At 49.8% G+C, this 19056-nt stretch overlaps 1 protein-coding gene across 1 annotated transcript; it reads left to right on the top strand.

Annotated features, from left to right (window-relative positions):
- Positions 1 to 2228: 2228 nt before the first annotated feature.
- On the top strand, positions 2229 to 13247 carry LOC105094886 (pepsin A-like; the record flags this gene model as incomplete). The annotated part of the gene is given in 9 exon segments (NM_001303576.1): positions 2229 to 2299; positions 2757 to 2922; positions 4542 to 4659; positions 5180 to 5298; positions 6034 to 6233; positions 10469 to 10585; positions 11686 to 11830; positions 11922 to 12020; positions 13091 to 13247. Coding segments are annotated over 9 exon segments (1173 nt in total).
- Between the last annotated feature and the right edge of the window lie 5809 nt (positions 13248 to 19056).

Raw genomic sequence — 19056 nt, 5'->3', positions numbered from 1 at the left:
ACAAATGATTTTCCTAAGATTCTCTCACAGCCTCCAGTAAACATCTGTCAGTGGGTACATAAGGGAGCAGACATAGGAAATGACAGAGACCTGGATTCAAGCCCCTGCTCAGTCACTTCTTATCTTTGTCACCTCAGGCAAGTGGCACAACTTTTCTGTGCCTCAGTTTCCTCATCTATAAAATGGGGATAATAACCTCACCTACCGCAACGAGCTAAGAGTAGTGGTCGGTGAACCTGAGCTCCCCAGCCTCCCCTCACCACCAAAGAAGAGAAACACATGAACAACGAGCTTCTGTGTCAGTTACCGCAATGGCTGGCAAAGGGCAAAAAACAGCTAATTATGAAATCATGACCCTCCTCTGAGCCACAGTCCCAAACTGCTCTCAGCTAAGCCGAGCTCACATGAGATTAATTAAAATGCTGTGTTGAACACTTCCATGCACCATATAACTCACTGAGGGAGATGAAAGATGAATAAAACACACGTAATGTTCTTCATGGTTCATTCCCCACATCTCAGTCCTGAGGGTTCCCTGACTCACCCTGCTCCACCCAAGCTCAGTTGCCTCCTTTTCTAAGTTGAAAAGGATGCACAGAGCCTCCTTTCTTTCTTTTTTTTTTTTTTAAAGTATTATGAGCCACTTCATATATGCGTACCATACAAAATGTAAAGAAAAATGAGTATCCACTGCCCAGAGGAAGACACCAAGTACCTCTGGAGACCCCGCTGAGCTCCCCCAGCACATGACCCTCCCCCACCCTCCCAGTGGGAGCCTTAAGCCAGGGTTTCCATCTACTGCTCCCAGGACCTAGGCAGGCATCTTCAGGACCATCTTCTCCCCCCTTAAAGTGCTGAGATCTGCCCAAAGGTGTGTGTGTAGATCAAAGGAGAAAGCTCAATGGGGAAGAAAAGAGAGGAGAGAGGAAGCAGGGGCCAAAAAGATGTGAAAATGGAAAATATGGGTCAGTGAACCGCATTTGGGGCACAAAGTCTTAATGAGTGAGTTTGAAATGCAAATGTGCTTTGAACGAACCACCACTGGTCCTGACCTTGAGCTGTACAGCCCACCCCTCCATACTCAACCAGATGCACTGGGGGAAATTTTGAGTTTTTACAGAATATATCTCCCAATGCTGGAAAAACCAGGGGTGGCCCAGGGAATCTGATTTGAGAACAAGACCCGCAGACAGGGCTCCACTACCTACTGGTAACCTCTCTGCCACCTCTCTCACTCCATCACAATTCCTGAATCAAAGTGCTCGCTCCGCTTTGTCCACTGAATAAACCCCACAAAGGAAAGAATCCATTGGGTTGGAAAGCGTTCTCTTTCAAGAAGCAAACCTTTCTAAGTCCTTCACACCCTAGTAAGAATTTGCCCAGATTGCTTTGCTCCAGTGCAAATGATTCAGTCAAGTTTTAAGCCTGGAGCACCTGGGAGTCAGACCCAGATGGGGTCTCAAAGGTAGAGGCTTTGAGAAACCCGAGAAGATAGAGAGCAGTGGTAAGAAAGAGGGTGCAGAATGTGAGGGGCACAGATTCCAAAGACCAGCTCGGCCTGTTTCAAGTTTGCTTCCTCCAGGAAAGGAAGCCTTTTTCCACTTGCTCCACTCCCTCCCACCTCTGTACAGCACACACCGCTTTCCCAAGACTCGACCCAATTGCCATGAGAAGCAAGTGCAAAATAAGGCTAGTTAGACACAGAACCACCCCGTATAATGACATTTCTGTAGGGAAATGTGTTCTGAGTCCCAAACCGCGGACCTATGAATGTGCTTGGGAGCAGCTGCCACAGGCATGTGACCTGTCACTTTCCAAGAATGCCAGCCGACTGTCCCACCAGGACAAATCGGGGTACAAGGAGCTCCTTTGACATTTCTTCCATGTTAAGTGTGCTTCGGACCAATTTTGTCAAAATATTCAGCTTGTCAATTTTTGATGCGTTATATTACTTAAGAAATATGCCGCCCTGTCATCGCTCGCCCTGTGCAGATCCATTCTGGCTGTGGGATGTGGTCACAGTGGAAAACAACTCACCTGGAAGCTCCCCAGAACGTGGCTCAGGGCAGGAACAATCATATCAGGAAATTTTCTGTTTGACGTCAGTGTAATGGGTAATGTTTGGAGACGGGTAAGGCCCACCCCCGAGGACTTGGTCTGTATATAAGGAGCGGCTCCTGCCTGCTGCTGTACGCCTTCCATCCATCTTCCCTTCTCTGGAGACTGCGGAGCACGGAAGAACCATGAGGTGGCTGTTACTGCTCGGCTTGGTGGCGCTCTCCGAGTGCATCACCCACAAGTGAGTCTGGGGGACACGCTGCCTGGAGAACTGCTTCCAAAGGTCTCCTTTCTCTGCCCTTTTTTTTTTTTTTTTTTTTAATGGAGATACTGGAGACTGAACCCAGGACCTCATGCATGCCAAGCATGCGCTCTACCACTGAGCTATACCCCCCTCCCCACTTCCCTGCCCTTTTGGGGACAGAGCACTGCAGATACGGTTAACCGCCCAGGCTCTGCAGTCCAGCCTGGGTGAGGTCCCCAGCTCCAGCACCGGGCCAGGTGACTTTGGGGGACTGCTGACCCCCTCTGCATCCTTGTGCCCCCAAAACAGGAGTATCTCCCCTCTTGCCTTCCTTCTTCCTCTCTTGGGCCAGCTTCCATCTCCTTCTAGGGCTTTTCCAGCACCCCATAAGCAGGCCCCTGGCCGAGTCACCCCTCTTCCTCCAAATCATCAGTTTGCAACTGCTCCACCACAGGGTCCCGCTCGTCAAGAAGAAGTCCTTGAGGAAGAACCTGACTGAGCAAGGCAAACTGAAGGACTTCCTGAAGATCCACCACCACAACCTAGCCAGCAAGTACTTCCCTGCCACCTCAGAGGCTGCCAACTTCCTGGACGAACAGCCCCTTGAGAACTACCTGGATGTGAGTGTGCGGGCAGGCAGTGGGCCGGCTCCAAGGCCTTGGCCGGGAGGAGAGAAGGGGGTCCCAGGGGTCTTGGAAGATGGCCCAGGGCTCTGAGCCCCCAGGCAGTAGTAAGCCAGGGGTCCACTCCCTGGATCTCAGAGGCACAGGGAGGCAGGAAAACTCACAGTCAGAGCTGCTGCTCTCATTCATTCGTTCATTCCTCCGGTGCTTCCGTATACAGAGCACCTCCCACGTGTCAGGCACGGTGCTGGGCCCGGGGAAGCAGCAGTGAACAAAACCTCAGGAAGCTCACAGTCTGGTAGGAGAGACAGACGGTAATCAGTGAGCCTCACAAAGCGTGACAAGTACATGTGCGGCAGGTGGCAGGCAGGGACACCTCCCTGGCACAATGAAGGAAGAGCAGGGGGTCCAGAAGGACAGGAGAAGTTCCCAGAGAGTGGGATGACTTGTGCTAGACCCTGTGACAGTGAGGAGCAGAGCGCATTTGAGGAAAAGAAGCCAGTGTTCATGTTCAAAGCCCAGTCAGACATACTGGGGGAAATTTTGAGTTTAAGGTCACTTAACAAATATTTCTTTTGGAGGGGGAGGTTAATTAGGTTTATTTATTTAATTTTTTTAATGGAGGTACTGGGGATTGAGCCCAGGACCTCATGCATGCTAAGCATGCACTCTACCACTTGAACTATACCCTCCCCCTTAACAAATATTTCCAAAGCACCTACCATGTACCACAGCTGGGGAAACAATGGTGACTCAACAAAGATATTGGAGTTTATATTCTGGTGGGGAAGAAAAATAAGAGACCAAGAAATAAGTATGTAAGATAATTCGTGGTAATTACAAGTGTCACAAAGAAAAAATTACTTAATTAGAGTCAGGGGAAGAAGAAGAAGAAGGCAGGGGCAAATTTAGATGAAGTGGTCAGAGGGTCTTTTGGCTGAGTTGACATCTGACTGGAGTTCTGAATGATCAATGTGAAGGAGCCAGCCAGGAAAAGATCTAGAATAAACATTTTCCTAGCACAAGGAAGTGCAAGTGCAAAGGCCCTGGGGTGGGAATGAGCTTGCCATCAAAGAATAGCAAGATCACTGTAGTTGGAACAGAGTTGGTGAGGGAGAAATTGCTTCCACTAAGAATAAAAATTCTGTGAGGATGCCCTTTCTTAAAATCTGCACCCAGATCTAGGAATAAGAGATCTCAAGGGATTTCTGTTTCGAAGGTGACTTGTTTATCTCTTCATCAACAATTTAATGAAAATACACTCTGCTGGGTGCTGTAAGGTTCCACCCCAAACCGAGGGTGTGCATTTTTGAGAATGGAAAGATTAAGACATACAAGGCAAGAGCTTAGGAAGGGACAGTAGATAATTATTACTGTTTATAGTGCTTAGAAGAGAAAAATCAGAGGGTAACAGGAAAGTAATCAGGGAAGACTTCAAGGAGGAGGGGAGAATAGGCTGGGCCTTAAAGGATGGACTCACTGGATAGAGAGAAAGGCAAGGAAGCCAGCGAAGGGGAAGGCAGGAGATGACTGAGAAGATGGCTCAGAGACAGTCCCTGGGGAGACCAGGTTGGTGAGTCCCAAGACAGTGAGCTGTGCTGTCCCCACCCCGGCAGACGGAGTACTTTGGCACCATCAGCATCGGAACCCCGGCTCAGAACTTCACCGTCATCTTTGACACTGGCTCTTCCAACCTGTGGGTGCCCTCCATCTACTGCTCCAGCTCTGCCTGCAGTGAGTGCCCAGCCTGCCCTGTCCAGGCCCCCAGCACCAACCAACCTGGGAGCCCTGAACACTCAGGGGCCTCAAATCGGTCTGATTGCAAGTCTGCTGGAGTCACTCAGGAATCCACTCAACAGGCATTTACTCAGCACCTACTATTTAGGTGCCCTGGAGGATGAAGCGGGGAATCACATGTGGTCCCAGCCCCCAGGGAGTTCAGGGCCATGGCAGAGGGTATGAAGGTGCAAATCACTGTGCGCAGCCATGGGCCTGCTCCACTCAGCATTAGCCTAGGGAGGGAGATGCCGGGGGGGACCCTCGAGAAGACCTTCCATCAGTGAGATGGTCCCAACTGGTCCAACCACACAGAAAAAGGAACCTGGGAATGCAGGGATCCAAAGTCTGGGGAAAAGGTTACCTTTCTTCTCTGAAGCCCCACCCAGAACCAAGGCACCCAGCCCCAGGAGACATCCCGGCCCATGACACTCACTCAGCTTTTGGAGTCTGACAATGTCACATCTTTCTCTTGCAGCCAACCACAACCGCTTCAACCCTGAGGAATCCTCCACCTACCAGGGCACCGACGAGACGCTCTCCATCACCTATGGCACCGGCAGCATGACAGGCATCCTCGGATATGACACTGTCCAGGTGAGCACCCGCTGGCTGGCCTCCTCATTTCACCCAGCCCTGGGGCCAGCTTCCAGGGAACTGGAGGCCACAGCACCCCCTGCCCCCTGGCCCACACTAGAACCAACTTCTTCAAGCAATATGGGTCTCAGTGATCACAAATGTAACCTGACCGGGGCATGCAGGAAGTGGTAGAGATATCACAGACATTTCTAGTGGGGGCAGCAGCGGTACAGGGGTGGGGTGCCTAGAGCTGGAAGCCAGCCTCAGCCCCACCCAAGCTGAATGCTATGGAGGAGGGTGGGGAGAAGGTAGAAAAAGGCTCAGTCCTCTATTTGTACCTCTTCTTCCTCCTTCCCACCACCCTGCAGCCGCCTTGAGTCACAAAAGCTCCCCAAGCACACAACCCTACCCCCTACCCCACTTTCAGGGCTCAGCAGGGGTCAAGGGCTCTGATTTGCCCAGGGTCTGCTTTGCATCCGATCTTCAAAAGCACAAACACACGGTGACCATCTGTTCTGCAGCAAATTCTCACCAAGTCGCAGACTGTGGCCATCTGGAGATCAGCATCAGCTGTTCCCTCCAGTGGAATAACAAGCATTCCCAGGGATAATCCCTCTCCACTCCTTCCAGTCTGATGCCCAGAGGCCAAGTCCTACAAGAGAGGAACCAAGGACGCTCTGCACGCAGGGCTGGCACCCTGCAGGGTTCTGCAAACACAAACTGATTGTGAACATCTTGGTTCCCCCGACTCAGGTTGGAGGCATCAGCGATGTCAACCAGATCTTTGGCCTGAGTGAGACAGAGCCCGGCTCCTTCCTGTATTATGCCCCCTTCGATGGCATCCTGGGTCTGGCTTACCCCAGCATCTCCTCCTCCGGGGCCACCCCTGTCTTTGACAACATCTGGGACGAGGGTCTGATTTCCGAAGACCTCTTCTCTGTCTACCTGAGCTCGTAAGTTGGGGCTAAGAGGTCACAGCCGGTGGCTTTTGAGGGCTGGGTGGGATGGAGAGAATCTTGGCCAGCAGGAGATTGGACAGGTTCATGTCTAAGGCTCGAGAGGTATGTCTTTGGAGACAATGGTGCCCAATACCCCTCTAATGAACCATCTTCATTGGCTTTACTTTACTAGCGAGAGCTTGCCGTACCCAAGGCAAATACCATTAGCTATTTGTTTTCCAGCACCCCTCCCTCCACCCCACCTCCCCTCATCCCGTCCACCATTTCAAGAGTATCCACTTAAAATCAGGGCCAAAATTCAATAGCAAAAAATGAAAAGAAGGTTTGACTGAGATTTAACATCTTGAACAATGAAATTTTTCAATAATGAAAGCAATTTCTTGAATTAGTTAACCCAGTCTAGGATCCACGTATGACTATGAGTTAATTCGAAGAATAAATAAAGAAGAAACGGAGTGTTGATGTTCCTTGAGTAGAGGTTCAGGCCAGAATAGCTGAGGGTGTGTCACTGACTTTGCCGAGACCCACACATCCTTCTCTTTTGAAGCGATGTGTCGTGATTGATGTTTTTATTTAGTTATTAACTGTTCTACTGTGATCTCATCATATCACATGGACTGTCAAGATGTTTACGGGAACCATGGGGTAGGATGAACTGAGTGGGGTCACAGGCTGCCTGTGACCAGTTCTTTAGGGATGAATTCCTTTCTGTCATCTACATTTGCTTCCTTATCTAACCTGAAACTGAAGAGATTGAGACAAGGAATATTCCAGTAACAAGGACTCCTGCCATTACAACAGGAGGGTCCCTTTAACCTTTTTTCCTCTGGACCACTTACTATTCAAGCTGGCTCTTAAACATAATTTGCCTTTAGGGATACTTAGCTATTTCCCATGAAGCCAACTAGATCAGTTTCTCAGCCTTAGCACTATTGACATTTTGGGACCAGATAATTCCTTGCTGTTGGGGGCTGTCTGGGCAGTGTAGGAGGTTTAGCAGCCTCCCCGGCCTTGACCTACTAGACACCAGGGGCTCCCGCCACCCCCACCCAATCAGGACAATCAATAACATCTTCAGACGTTGACAAACCATGAACTTCACTATCAAGGCTTTCAGAGCAGAAGCTGCTGTTCATTCCTCTTGAGGTCCCCGTGGTAGCAAGAGTGAGTATGTAGTGGAAACCACACACTTTGGAACTAGAAAGATCTGGGTTCTAGTCTTGGTTGGACAGCCCGGCTGTGTGACTTTGGGCACGGTGCCTCACCTCTTTGAGCTTGTTTCCTCACTGTAAAGTGGAAATAATAATAGTGACCATGGCATGGGCCTTGGTGTGAGGATTAAGAAACCCTCTTGGTCACACACTCAGCACAGCCCCTGCCACTGGCAAGAACCCAATCAAGAGGGAAGTGCACACAGAAACTCAGGTGTACCAGGTCCAAGGGCAGAGGCAGTGGTTTCATAGGAACCTGGGCCAGGCCTGCCTGCTGGATTTGGAGGTTCTCCTGGGGACGTAGGGGATGGCTGTGCCTCACTCAGGGGGCATAAAAGCTAGTGGTGGATATTCTGGTAGTGTTCATCTACATGAGCTTTCCTGGAGGCTGACATCTTGATTGGATCATTAGCACCAAGACCTAGCCCCACACAACAGCCTGTAGGGAAGCCTCAGGCCGAACAACATACAGGGTGGGAGCACAGCCCCACCCATCAGCAGACCTCCTGAGCCACTAACACCCCTAGACATTGGTGGGCCTTACCCACCAGAGGCCCAGGACCAAGCTTCCCCCAGCAGTGGGCAGGCACTGGCTCCTCTTGCCAGGAAACCTGCATAAGCCTCTAGTCTAGCCTCATCCACCAGGGGCAGATACTAGAACTAAGAAAACAATAACCTCAAAGCCTGTGGAAGGAATCCACAAACACATAGAAAGCTAGGCGATATGAGGCGGCAAAGGAATATCTCCCAGGCCGAGGCACAAGATAAGATTCCAGAAGAAGAAATAAGTGATGAGGAGATAGGCAATTTATCTGAGAAAGAGTTTAAAGTAATGATAGCCAAGATGTTCAGAGAACTCAAGAGGTGTACAGATGCACAGAGTGAAGTTTTTAGCAAAGAGTTGGAAAATATAAAGAATACCCAAACAGAGCTGAAGAATAAGATCACTGAAATGAATCACACACTAGAAGGAACCAAGAACAGACTAAATGAGGCAGAAGAATGGATCAGTGAGCTAGAAGACAGATTAGTGGAAATCACTACTGCAGAACAGAAAACAGGAAAAAGAATGAAAAGGAATGAGGGTAGTGTAAGAGAACTCTGGGACAACATGAACTGCTCTAATATTCGCATTATAGGGGCCCCAGAGAGAGAAGAGAGAAAGGACCTGAGAAAATTTTTGGAGAGATAATCACTGAAAACTTCCCCAACTTGGGAAAGGAAACAGTCACCAAAGTCCGGGAAGCGCAGAGAGTACCACACAGGATCAACCCAAAGAGGAGCACACCAAGGCACACGGTCATCAAACTGCCAACAATTAAGGATGAGGAGAAAATATTAAAATTAGCAAGAGAAAAGCAACAAATAACATACAAGGGACTCCTATAAGGTTATCAGCTGATTTTTCAGTAGAAACTCTACAGGCCAGAAGGGAGTGGCACGATATATTTAAAGTAATGAAAGGGGAAAATTTACAACCAAGAATACTCTATCCAGCAAGGCTCTCATTCAGACTTGATGGAGAAATAAAAGCTTCACAGATAAACAAAAGTTAAAAGATTTCAACATGACCAAACTAGCTTTACAACAAATGTTAAAAGACCTTCTCTAGTCATCAAACCATAAGAAAAGAGAACAAAAAGAAGGAAAAAAAAAAGAGACCTACAAAAGATTGCTTTGGCTGTTCGGGGTCTTTTGTGGTTCCTTATAAATTTTGGAATTGTTTGTTCTAGCTCTGTGAGGAATGTCAGGAGTATTTTGATGAGGGTTGCATTGGATCTGTGGATTGCTTTGGGTAGTGTGGCCATTTTGATAGTGTTGATTCTTCCAATCCAAGAGCACAAGAAATCTTTCCATTTCTTTGTGTCATTTTGGTTTTCAGAGTTTAGGTAACCTCGTTTACTTCTAGGTATTTTGTTGTTTTTGATGTAATGGAAATGTCTCTGCCAGTTATAAAATTCTAGTTTTTGAAGTGAAAAAGAAAAAGTGAATGAAGGGCTGCAAATGGCAAAATATTCTTCTTTTTTATGGGTGAGTTGTATTCCATTACATATATAAGTCTATGTGCTGCATCTTCATTATCTATTCAACTATTGATGTGCACTTAGGATGCTTCCATATCTTGGGAATTATAAATAATATTGCTGTTAATAGCAGGGTGTATGTATCTTTTTGAATTAATTCTTATTTTGTGTTTGGCTTTATTCCTTTGATAACTATGTAAGTTTAAAAAGCTAAAGCTCTAAACATTCTTAGAAACAATGAACAGTACATATATGTAAATTAATAATATATGTACAGTAAAAAAAAATGATCTATCAAGCCATGAAAGACATGGAAGAAACTTAAAAGACATATTACTAAATGAAAGAAGCCAGTCTGAAAAGGCTACAAACTGTACAATTCCAACCAAACAACATCCTGGAAAAGGCACAGCTATAGAAACAATAAAAAGATCATGGTTTCCAAGGGTTTGGGGAGAGGGAGGGAGGGAGGAATGAATAGATGGAACACAAGGGATTTTTAGGGCATTGAAATTATTCTGTATGATACTATAGTGGTGGCTACAGGTCATTATGCATTTGTCAAAGCCCACAGAATGTACAACATCAAGAGTGAGCCCTAAATTAAACTATGGACTTTGGTTGATAATAACGTGCCCATGTTAGTTCATCGATTGTACCAAATATGCCGCACTGATGAGGGGTGTTGAGGGTAGGGGAGTGTATATGTGTGGGTGGGGAGGGCTATGTGTGAACTCTCTATATTTTCTGCTCAGTTCTGTTGTGAAACTGAAACTGCTCTAAAAGAATATAGTCTGTTTTAAAAAAAAAAAAAAAGGAACCTAATCAAGAATAGCTCTTAGAAAAGAACTTCTAAAAAATAAAGAAAAAGAAAAAGAAGAAAGAAAGAAAAAGAAAAAAAAAAAAGAGTGGCTCTTAGCATGCTCATAGCTTATGTTCAGGTGAATGAGTGAATGAATGAATGACTACCTGTCTTCCCCTCCACTTTCCACAGCAATGACGAGAGTGGAAGCGTGGTGATATTTGGTGGCATCGATTCTTCTTACTATACAGGAAGCCTCAACTGGGTGCCTGTTTCTGTTGAGGGTTACTGGCAGATCACCGTGGACAGGTGAGGTCACTGAGGACTGGTAATATACTGGCGTGAGCCCCAGATCCCACTTCTTTACAGACTTGTAGTAAACTCAGCATTCCAGGATTCCCCTGGAACAGCCAGAACAGGGAAATGTGCTCCAGAAGGAGAAGGTGGAATTTGGCCGAGCCAGAGAAACCCAGGGAAGGGCACCTCACCGGAGGAAGCGTGCTGTCTGGGACCCTCAGACACTCTGCAAGGATGAAATAGCCACTTTCCTTCTGGGCAAGGAGGCAGGACCATCTACCAGCATCCCTGGGAAGTGGAGGACCCCCTGTCCGCACATCTCAGCATTTAGGGGGCCTGTGACTTTTGGTCTAGGGTCAGGGTGAAATGGCTGAGACGCTGTTTCAGGTCATTCCCTCCCACCTTCCCCTTCAGAGCCTGTCTGTCCCCTAAGCTGCCTCACTCACCATCTGTTCTGCCCCCAGCTGGCTGGCTAGGGTGACCCCATTGCCCAGGTTTGGCCAGGAGTGAGCAGTTTCCTGGGATGCCAGACTTTCACTACTAAAACCAAGACAGTCCCGGGCAAACCAGGGCGCACTGGTCCTCTTCCATCTACCCATGAGAAAACCTCATCAGTTTCTCGAACCCCCGCCCCTGCTGCCCTAGTCTTCATCACTCCCCACCATCCACCCCCTCTGCCTGTGATGTCCTCCTCCAGCTCTTCGCCTCCCTAGCAACCTCTGGGTGTCTGCATTCCTGAGAAGCCTTCCCTGGTTGCTCCCTACCACCACCCTCACCCTGGTTTGTGTTCCCGTTCCCCTGCCATGTGCCCCACTTATCCTCTGTTCCTCGATCATAACTTCTCTTTCCAGATAGAGTGTGAACTCCCTGAAGCCAGAAACTGCAGCCCCCTTGTTTGGCTTTGCATCTCTGGTGCCTAGCACAGAGTAGGCACTCAGTACATCTCTGTTGAGTACATGATGCCTAGAATAAATGCGTGAACAAGAGCAGCTGAAATGTTAGACACTGGCCAATGGATGGGGAAGAGGGACCGTCTGGGGTCACCTACTTCCTCCTTGGGGAGACATACCCCCTGGGGGCTCAGGGAACCCTGACTTGCATCTCGTTCTCAGCATCACCATGGAAGGAGAGTCCATCGCTTGCAGCAGTGGCTGCCAGGCCATTGTTGACACCGGCACCTCTCTGCTGGCCGGCCCAACCGACGCCATTTCTAACATCCAGAGCTACATCGGAGCCAGTGAGGACTCATACGGTGATGTAAGTCCAGCCCTGACTGCCCTGTTCTCGACCCAAGCGGTGGGGCTGCCGCAGGAGGAATGAAAGCCCTTCTAACCCTTGTTCTTTCCAGATGGTGGTCAGCTGCTCCTCCATCAGCAGCCTGCCCAACATCGTCTTCACCATCAACGGCGTCCAGTACCCTCTGTCCCCCAGTGCCTACATCCTGGAGGTAAGGGGGCTCAGGACCTCCTACCTAGGTGTGTCCGCAGAGGATGTGGCTGCATACATACCCCACTTTGCTCAAGGGAAAGTGCACTTCCACAAGCTGATGCTGACAACTGCTCTGGACAACCTCCGGAGAGAAAGAATATGTGGAAAATAACTGCCCGAATGAGACTTTGGGTGCAGCACCCCCTGGGGGAGTGGGGCTGGGGTGGGGAGTGAAGCAAATGCTGAAGATGTGGCAAGAGGATTTCTAGTTGGACTCCTGAGTCCATGCTCTGGGACACACTCACTAGCCCGTGGATTCTGAACAAGTGGCAACCTCCCTCAGCCTCAGTTTCCTTGTCTAAAAGCTGGAGCTTTCCCTGTGCTCAGGGTGAGGTTAGGGTAATCACGTGAAGCTGACCACATCAAAGTACAAAGGGTTGGGCAAATGGAAATCACACTCTCCAGAGGGTCAGGGCTTCTGATGCTCTTACTGTCTCTACCAAGCCACACGTCCTTAGTCCGATGAGCTACGGGAACTCTGCCTTCCATTGTAATGCCGGGTGGAAAACTAGTTTTGCCCAATGAGTCAATGTTATTCAGCAAGAAAATCGGATACCCAGGCCCCTCCCCCAGCGATGCTGATTAATTAGGAGGGGGTAGGGCCTGAACCCTGGTTGTGGGGGGCGGGGTGCAGGCATCAAAGCACCCCAGGTCATTCTAATAGGCAGCCAAGTTTGCTGGCCCAGTGACTTAGTGAATAGAAAGGACCACAAGCTGATCCACTTTGCCACTGGACGGAGTCAGAATAATGAGAAAAGGCTGCATCACCCGCACTTCCAAAATCCTTCCCGGCAGCTGAGTTCTCCCTAAACCCCTCAGCTCTGATGCTGATGTCAGGATTTGTGCATCTGCCAGAAACACTGGATAATGTCTAGTAATCCCTGGAAACCAAGAGTGCAGCGAGCAGCTTGTACAGACAGATCCCAGGCCGGCAAGGTCCTCCTTGCATGTGCCTTGCTTATTCCCCAGCGCCTGTCACTGCTGGGTCTGTGTCCTAGCTCCAGTCTTATTCTCCTTTTCTTTCCCCAGAGCGACGACAGCTGCACCAGTGGCTTCGAGGGCATGGACCTCTCCAGCTCCGAAGAGCTCTGGATCCTGGGTGACGTCTTCATCCGCCAGTACTTCACCGTCTTCGACAGGGCAAACAACCAGGTCGGCCTGGCTGCCGTGGCCCAAGCCTGAGTCTTTCCGGCCACTTCCCAGGGAGATCCAGCCCCAGTTCTGTGCCCGCTCTGAGCTGTAGACAATTCTCCTGATTGTTTTTCCCTATGGGATTGGGGAGGTGGAATCTCGGCCCTGTTTCCTGTCACGCCAATAATGTAGAATAAATTATAATCTCCTGAAAATTGCTTTGTGGGGTTGCTTCTTTTCGTCAGTGTCTCCTTCGTGTCACCAGAGGAAGATGGACGGGCCTTGGCTGGTCTGACTGGGAGCATCATTCATATAAAAACTTGGGGACCAGAAATGCCAGGCCTGTTGCCTCCTCGTAGAATCGAGCACTTGACTTCTTGGTTGAGAGAGTAACTTATTTTTCCCAAAGCCAGAAATTGATCATGAGAAAAGGAAAGACGTCGAGGAGAGGTAGCCACTGATGGTGACATTCCTGAGTAGGCCAGGTAGGGCAATATTGTCCATAAGATGTGGGCTGGAGAGGTTACAGAAGCTGACACCCCCAAATCTACCAGGCTGCTCCGTAATGAGCTGATTGATGCAGAACCCCTCAACACTCTGGGGGCAAGACACTGAGCTGATCTGTTTCCCATCAGTGATTTAAAGAGGACAGTTTTCTGATCCCTGAGGAGAGATTGTTGAAAGGGAACTGAGCAGGCCTCTAACAAATCTGCCCTAGAAAGGCAGACAGGAAATATCCAGAGCAGCATTTCTCAGAATGGGTTTTCATAGCAAAATGTACAACGAAAAACAAAGTTTCAAAGTAAGTATGAAACATGCTACATTCTAGGCGCTTCGTGGAGGTTCACAAGGCGCCGTTCCCAATCAAAGTCTCTGAGAAGTCCTGCCGCAAAGTGGTCTGTTTCACTTTGACTCAGCTCAGCTTAATCCCAGTTCCTCTTTTGCTGATAAACCTATTCCAGTCCTGTGCTCCTCAGCACGCATGTTGCAAAAATTCCCATAGCTCCCGCCTCGGCTGGCTTCCAGGCTGTCCACTGGAGACACCAGCCCGAGGGCTGGAGCTGGGTCTCCCTGCTGATGGGGACTGACTTTGGGGGGCCCAGATCAAGATGACTTTGGAAACTTGTCACATCATTCCCCAATTTGTAATTTATTGCATAAATACAAGATGTTGGGATCGAGGAATGGTTGGGGTGAACTCTCGCACCCAGTGCCCCAGGTCTCCCCAGAGTCACTTCGACCCTTTCCAGCCCATTTTCTACCAGCTGTACAATCTTTTTGAAACATCAGTTTGATCACACCCCTCCCTTACTGAAAACTTTCATTAATGCCTTGCCATTGCACTTGGAATAAGACAATAAATCTTTGGCATGTCTTCCAGGCCCTGTACGCTCTGGTCACCACATACCTTTCCTGCCTCACCTTGATCCCACTCACCCCGAGCTCCTGCAACCCTGGCCTTCGTCCACCTCCACAAATACCCAAGCTCCTCCCCGCCTCCAGAACTTTGCACACACTGTTCCCTTGGCCTGGGCTGCTGTTTCCTTTTTCTTGACCCGCTAACCCCTAGCATCCTGCAGATCTCAGCTTACACATCCTTCCCTGCAAAGCCCTCCCGGACCACCCTCTCACCGAGCCCGGCCCTCCTTCCCTTTATGGCACTGGACACAGCTGGTGATCTGGCATTTATGGGAGGGTTTATGTCAGATCGACCAGGACAGAGACTGGGATCATTTAACTGTTGAAGTCCCAGGAGCAAGAGCTGGGCCTGGCACGCTGTAGGTGCTTGATGACTGAGTGATGAATTCGGAATGACTTTTTAAAAGGAAACAAATAGGATAAGATGAGAGCATGGATCTGATTTGATAGAGGCCATGCATAAGACAGAGAGGGCTCCACTCTCACCCCCAACCGGTATTCTGTCCTAGTCATGTTTGGTCATGAGACAAACAGGTGGCTTTTCAGGTGTCTGGGGATGAGTTTCACCGTGTCTTGGCTCCTCTGCTGTGTTTGTGTTTCTGCCGTTTCCATGCCCCAGCAAGCACCTCCCATGCCCCAGGCAGTATGCTAAGTTCCAGGGATGCAGCCGGGTCTCCCCAGACCCACCTTTTCTCCTGCCCCTGGCCCCATCCTTCCCGCCTCTCAGCGAGGGCAGCTGCAGCTCAGCCTCTCCCTCCCAGCCCTGCTTCCGCTCCCTCACCCTGGGATTCCTGAATCCAGACAGAATCTAAAAAGTCTCCCCATTAGACAGATCATTTGTACTAGAAAACTCCCTGCTAACATGTCTGATTTGACACTTTGCTCTGCAAGATAAGATGGATTCACATTCCTTTTCCCCATTCGTCTTTCCCCATTTCCTCAGGGCCTCAGGGCTCTAAACTCAGCTCAATCCATCCTTTCCACTCACACTTGTCCGGACATGTTATTTTCATTTCACAGGTCTCTGCCCCACTCATGAGGGGAACCCTGGCCCTCCCAAGAGCGGATTCCTGCACACCGCTGGTAGGAGCATCCGTTTGTATAGTCCCTAAGGAGTGCCGTTTGGCGCTATCCATCAAAATTAGAAATGCGTATACCTTTTGGCCCACTAACTTCACTTCTGGGAATTTATCTTAAAGACAGACTTGCACACGTGCAAAATGATTTAAGTCGGAGGTTATTCTTTGTAGCATCTTTCGTAAGAGCAAGATTTGAAACAACCCAAATGTTCCCCACCACCACCCCCAGGGATGGTTGTATGACTTTGGCTGTGTGCACACAGGAGCCACCCCGCAGCTGTACAAAGCAAAGAAAGGAGTACATTCGCTAGGGACTGGGGCGCAAAGATCTTGAGAAGAGACTGTCAGGTGAAAAAAGCACAGACAAACAAAAGCAGGTGACAACAGGGCCTACACCAGCCTATCTTTAGATTATAAAGAAAATAAGATTCACTTGCACATACATAAAGGAACCAAGAAAAGACACCCGAGAACCAGGCACCGTAGAAGTGGGTTGTGGGAGAGGATACGGGGTAGGCATGGGAATGGGGACACTCTTCACTGAATACAACTTAATATATTTTTATTTCTAATGATGTGGATGTACTACACAGTCAAAATAAGTTAATGAAAGCATTTTTATATATATTATTTTTTATTTTTTATTTATATATTTAAAACTTTTTATTTTAATTTTTTGGGGAGAGGAGGCAAGTAGGTTTTTTTTTTTCTAACAGTACTGGGGATCGAACCCAGGACCTTGTGCATGCTAAGCCTGCACTCTCCCTCTGAGCTATGCTCTCCCCAGTGAAAGGTATTTTTAAACCTCTGAAAGTTTTTCCTCATTCCAAATATACTGTGGTTTATCCTCAAGCTGGTTTGTCTAATAAACTCCAAAAGCAGGTCTCTAGAACCAGGCGTGAGCATCTGGCCTTCAGGAACTCCCCGGGTCCAGTGAAACAGACACTGTGGAATGGGCTTCTGGCCCACCCTCCCCATACCCCTGCACTTCTCAGAACCCTAAATGGGGGCTCCTAGGTAGGGGAAAATGCAAGGTGTGCTCACCCAAGAACACCCCCCCCCCCCACCGGGTTGTTGGAGCCCAGGCTGCTGAGAATTCAGACCAGCTCATCCACTCGTTAAAAGTACTATGTACCCATCTCGGGCCTCGAAGATACTGACCTCCTGGTGCCAGCCAGCCCTGGGCAGGGGGAGTCATACTGGGGCTCACTGTGGGCAGAATATGCTCCAAGTCAGGTCCCACAGGGGCCTCCCAACATGTCACAATGACCCTGCCTGCCCATGGTTGGGGGGAGACAGCTCAGAGCCCCCCAGGGGTCCTGAGAAGGGACTGTGCTGACCACAGTGTGAGGTGGTGAGAGCCCTGGCCCAGCTTGGGGTGCTCTGTAGACAGCTCCTGCACCTCCTGCCCTGGGGCCTTCTTATGCCCTTGGGTGGGGCCAGCTGGATGTGCTGGAGAGCCCACTGCCCAGGAGCAAGAGAGGGACCAGAGCAGCATCCTCAGGCCTTCGGCAGACAATTCTGAAGCGTGTGCTACATGATCTCCCAGGAGGTCCACAGAAGGGCCAGATGCCAATTGCCCACAGCAGTGCCCTTTACCAAAACCTGATGAGCCTTCTTCCCTTCTCTGTCTCCCTTCCCTTCTCCATCTCCCTTCCCCTTCCCTCACCCTGCTCCCTGGGATCACCTCCCTGGGCAGCGGCTCTCATCCAAATCCCTCTCTCCAGGTCTGCTCCTGGGGTGCTCAAACTAAGATAAGGTGGTCACAGCACCTTCACCTAAACTGCAGCCGTCAACTGTCTCTCTGAAACTCCAACAGAACAACCCAACCAAATGCAACGTGAAGGGGAAAAACCCAGACTAGGAGTCAGACTAAGCTGTGCAAACTTAGGACACCCCTAACCTCCCTAGGCTTCTGTGGTCTCAGCCATAAGCATGCGGGGTTGGGGGCGGGAGCTGGGTGGTCCCAGATAAGCATGTCCTTATACTTGGTCTAACCTGGGGAAGTGTTTACAGCTGTCCTCTAGCCCCCCCACACCCCAGCCCTTTTTTAATGTTCAAAATGAATGCCGTTTACTTGAGTTCTATGGAGAGGGGAGACTAGACTAGTATTATACAACTTGAATTGCACACTTTATGGAATTGAGGGATAACGATGAAAATTGGCACTGGCTTTCAGCCACTACCAGGGTGACAGTGGCTTGTGTGAGAAGCTGCAGCATGGAGGCAGCCAGCGTGCTACACTTTCATCCTGAAATCAGACCCCAGGAGGCATCGTGAAGCCGGGTAGGCTGTGCAGGGTCCCAAGCACAAGCCAACAAGACGTACGCAGTCTGTATTGCACGCCACCATCCCAACTCCACGAGGTAGGACTGCTGATAATACAGATGAGGTAGCTGAGACCTAAGGGCCCACAGGACCCCGGACCTCACTCAACCACACCCTTGGTATCTTACCAGACAAGATGGTCTCTAAGTCCTTTGCAGCTCTGAAGCCTTTCGTTTCCATGCTCCTAATTCCAAATTCATTGTTCTCACCATCATGCTCGGATTAGGAGCCCTCACTGCACTAGCATCTGGGCTGGATACCCTGGATGGCCTTCGCAGCCAGTAGCCACCGCAGACACCACCCGGGGAGACGCAGTGAGCAGCAGGGCAAAGAAGGGCCAGCGTAGGAAGGTGTGGGTGCAGTTCATCCTGCAGCCCCCTTGGATTTCAGTAGTAGCAAGTTGGTGACTTGGTGACAGCACAGTTCTCTGTCTTCCATCCCCATCTCATGTCCCCCCATCAGTGTTAGCACTGTCCTCTTTCCACCTGTCATGGAAACTGGGTTGCAGCGACCAGATGCCCCCCTTCAGGACTGACATGTTTTCTCCCCCAGCTGCAGAGAAGGTGGTTGGCTGACAGCTCTCAGCCGCCAGGCCTCATAGGGAACTGTCCGGGTGGATGCACCTTGCCTGGGGGGACCCAGGTAGAAATATTGGTCAACATGGGGGCACAAGTCCCTGGGCCCTTGCCCCACCTCAGACACTCTGAAGGGCCATCCCAGACTCTGAGCCTCACAGCCGGTGGCTGAGACCTCGGGGCTGCCCGGCCCCACTGCTCCCTCCTGCTCCCTCCCGCCCCTTCCCTCCTGCTCACAGACGTGAAGGCTGAACACAGGCACTAAGAAACCACTTCCCTCCTAGTTCATCTCAGATGTTCCCTCCCAGGGAACCTAACCTGCAAAACTGCCTCCAGCCATCTTTTCTCTCCTCACTTGAGAAGGCTCCTAGCAGCAGAGGCCACTGGGTGCTCACAGAGACCCCTCCGAATCTAGCCTCACACTGGTGCAGGCTTTTCCTCCAGGCTGGGGGTCGAAGTGGGT

This window comes from Camelus dromedarius, chromosome 12, assembly GCF_036321535.1.
Source record: "Camelus dromedarius isolate mCamDro1 chromosome 12, mCamDro1.pat, whole genome shotgun sequence".
NCBI classification, from domain to species: Eukaryota; Metazoa; Chordata; class Mammalia; order Artiodactyla; family Camelidae; genus Camelus; species Camelus dromedarius.
This window is presented reverse-complemented; position numbering and strand designations above follow the sequence as displayed.